This window comes from Poeciliopsis prolifica, unplaced genomic scaffold (genome assembly GCF_027474105.1).
Source record: "Poeciliopsis prolifica strain line A6 unplaced genomic scaffold, Auburn_PproV2 SCAFFOLD106, whole genome shotgun sequence".
Taxonomy (NCBI): Eukaryota; Metazoa; Chordata; class Actinopteri; order Cyprinodontiformes; family Poeciliidae; genus Poeciliopsis; species Poeciliopsis prolifica.
Genome location: NW_026562481.1, coordinates 9462 through 10000, shown reverse-complemented (window position 1 = coordinate 10000; position 539 = coordinate 9462). Strand labels below are relative to the sequence as shown.

The 539-nt window shown below is 47.7% G+C and overlaps 1 protein-coding gene across 1 annotated transcript in view; it reads right to left on the bottom strand.

The window, feature by feature from the left end:
- Positions 1–157, bottom strand: part of LOC129354223 (spectrin beta chain, non-erythrocytic 1-like) — a 71057-nt gene extending 70900 nt beyond the window's left edge. Inside the window, 1 exon segment of the mRNA XM_055023742.1 lies at positions 1–157. This exon segment is cut by the window's left edge and continues 86 nt beyond it. Coding sequence (XP_054879717.1) covers positions 1–44 — 44 coding nt within the window. The 5' untranslated portion in view covers positions 45–157.
- Between the last annotated feature and the right edge of the window lie 382 nt (positions 158–539).

Here is a 539-nt window from a genome sequence, read left to right as displayed (position 1 = left end):
CCATAGCAAGCCAAAACTTCCCGCCATCCACTGTGGCCGGACATTAGCACGGTCTGCTAGCAACCGCTAGCTAGCCTCGCTGACAGGAGGCTCCGGAAGCTGAAAGCAGTCTGCTGCGGAGTCTCGTTGGTCGCGTGAATATTTAAGATTACATTTAGAGCAGAAGAGTTCAAGTCTTCACTCCAACAGACCAGGTTTCTCTCCAGCAGCCATCCAGCTCTGAACACACGGCTGACTGGAGCAGGGAAGCTTCTGAAGCTGAAGGATGCTTTGGACTCCGCACCCTGACTTAGGCACACTATTAAGGAAAATAAGTTCTTCATTTTTTAAATTATGTTGACAGATTATGTAAAGATTTTTTCCTTCTATATCAGGGACCTGATAGAAAGTCTCCAATGAGGTCCGAAAAGCCACCAAATATGGCAATAAAGTTCAATGCATCTTGACCACGCCCCTCAATGCATCTTGGCTCCGCCCACTTTGGTAGAACTTTTTTAAATGGGTTTGGGGGCGGGGCTAAGCTTTCACAGGGGGTTAGT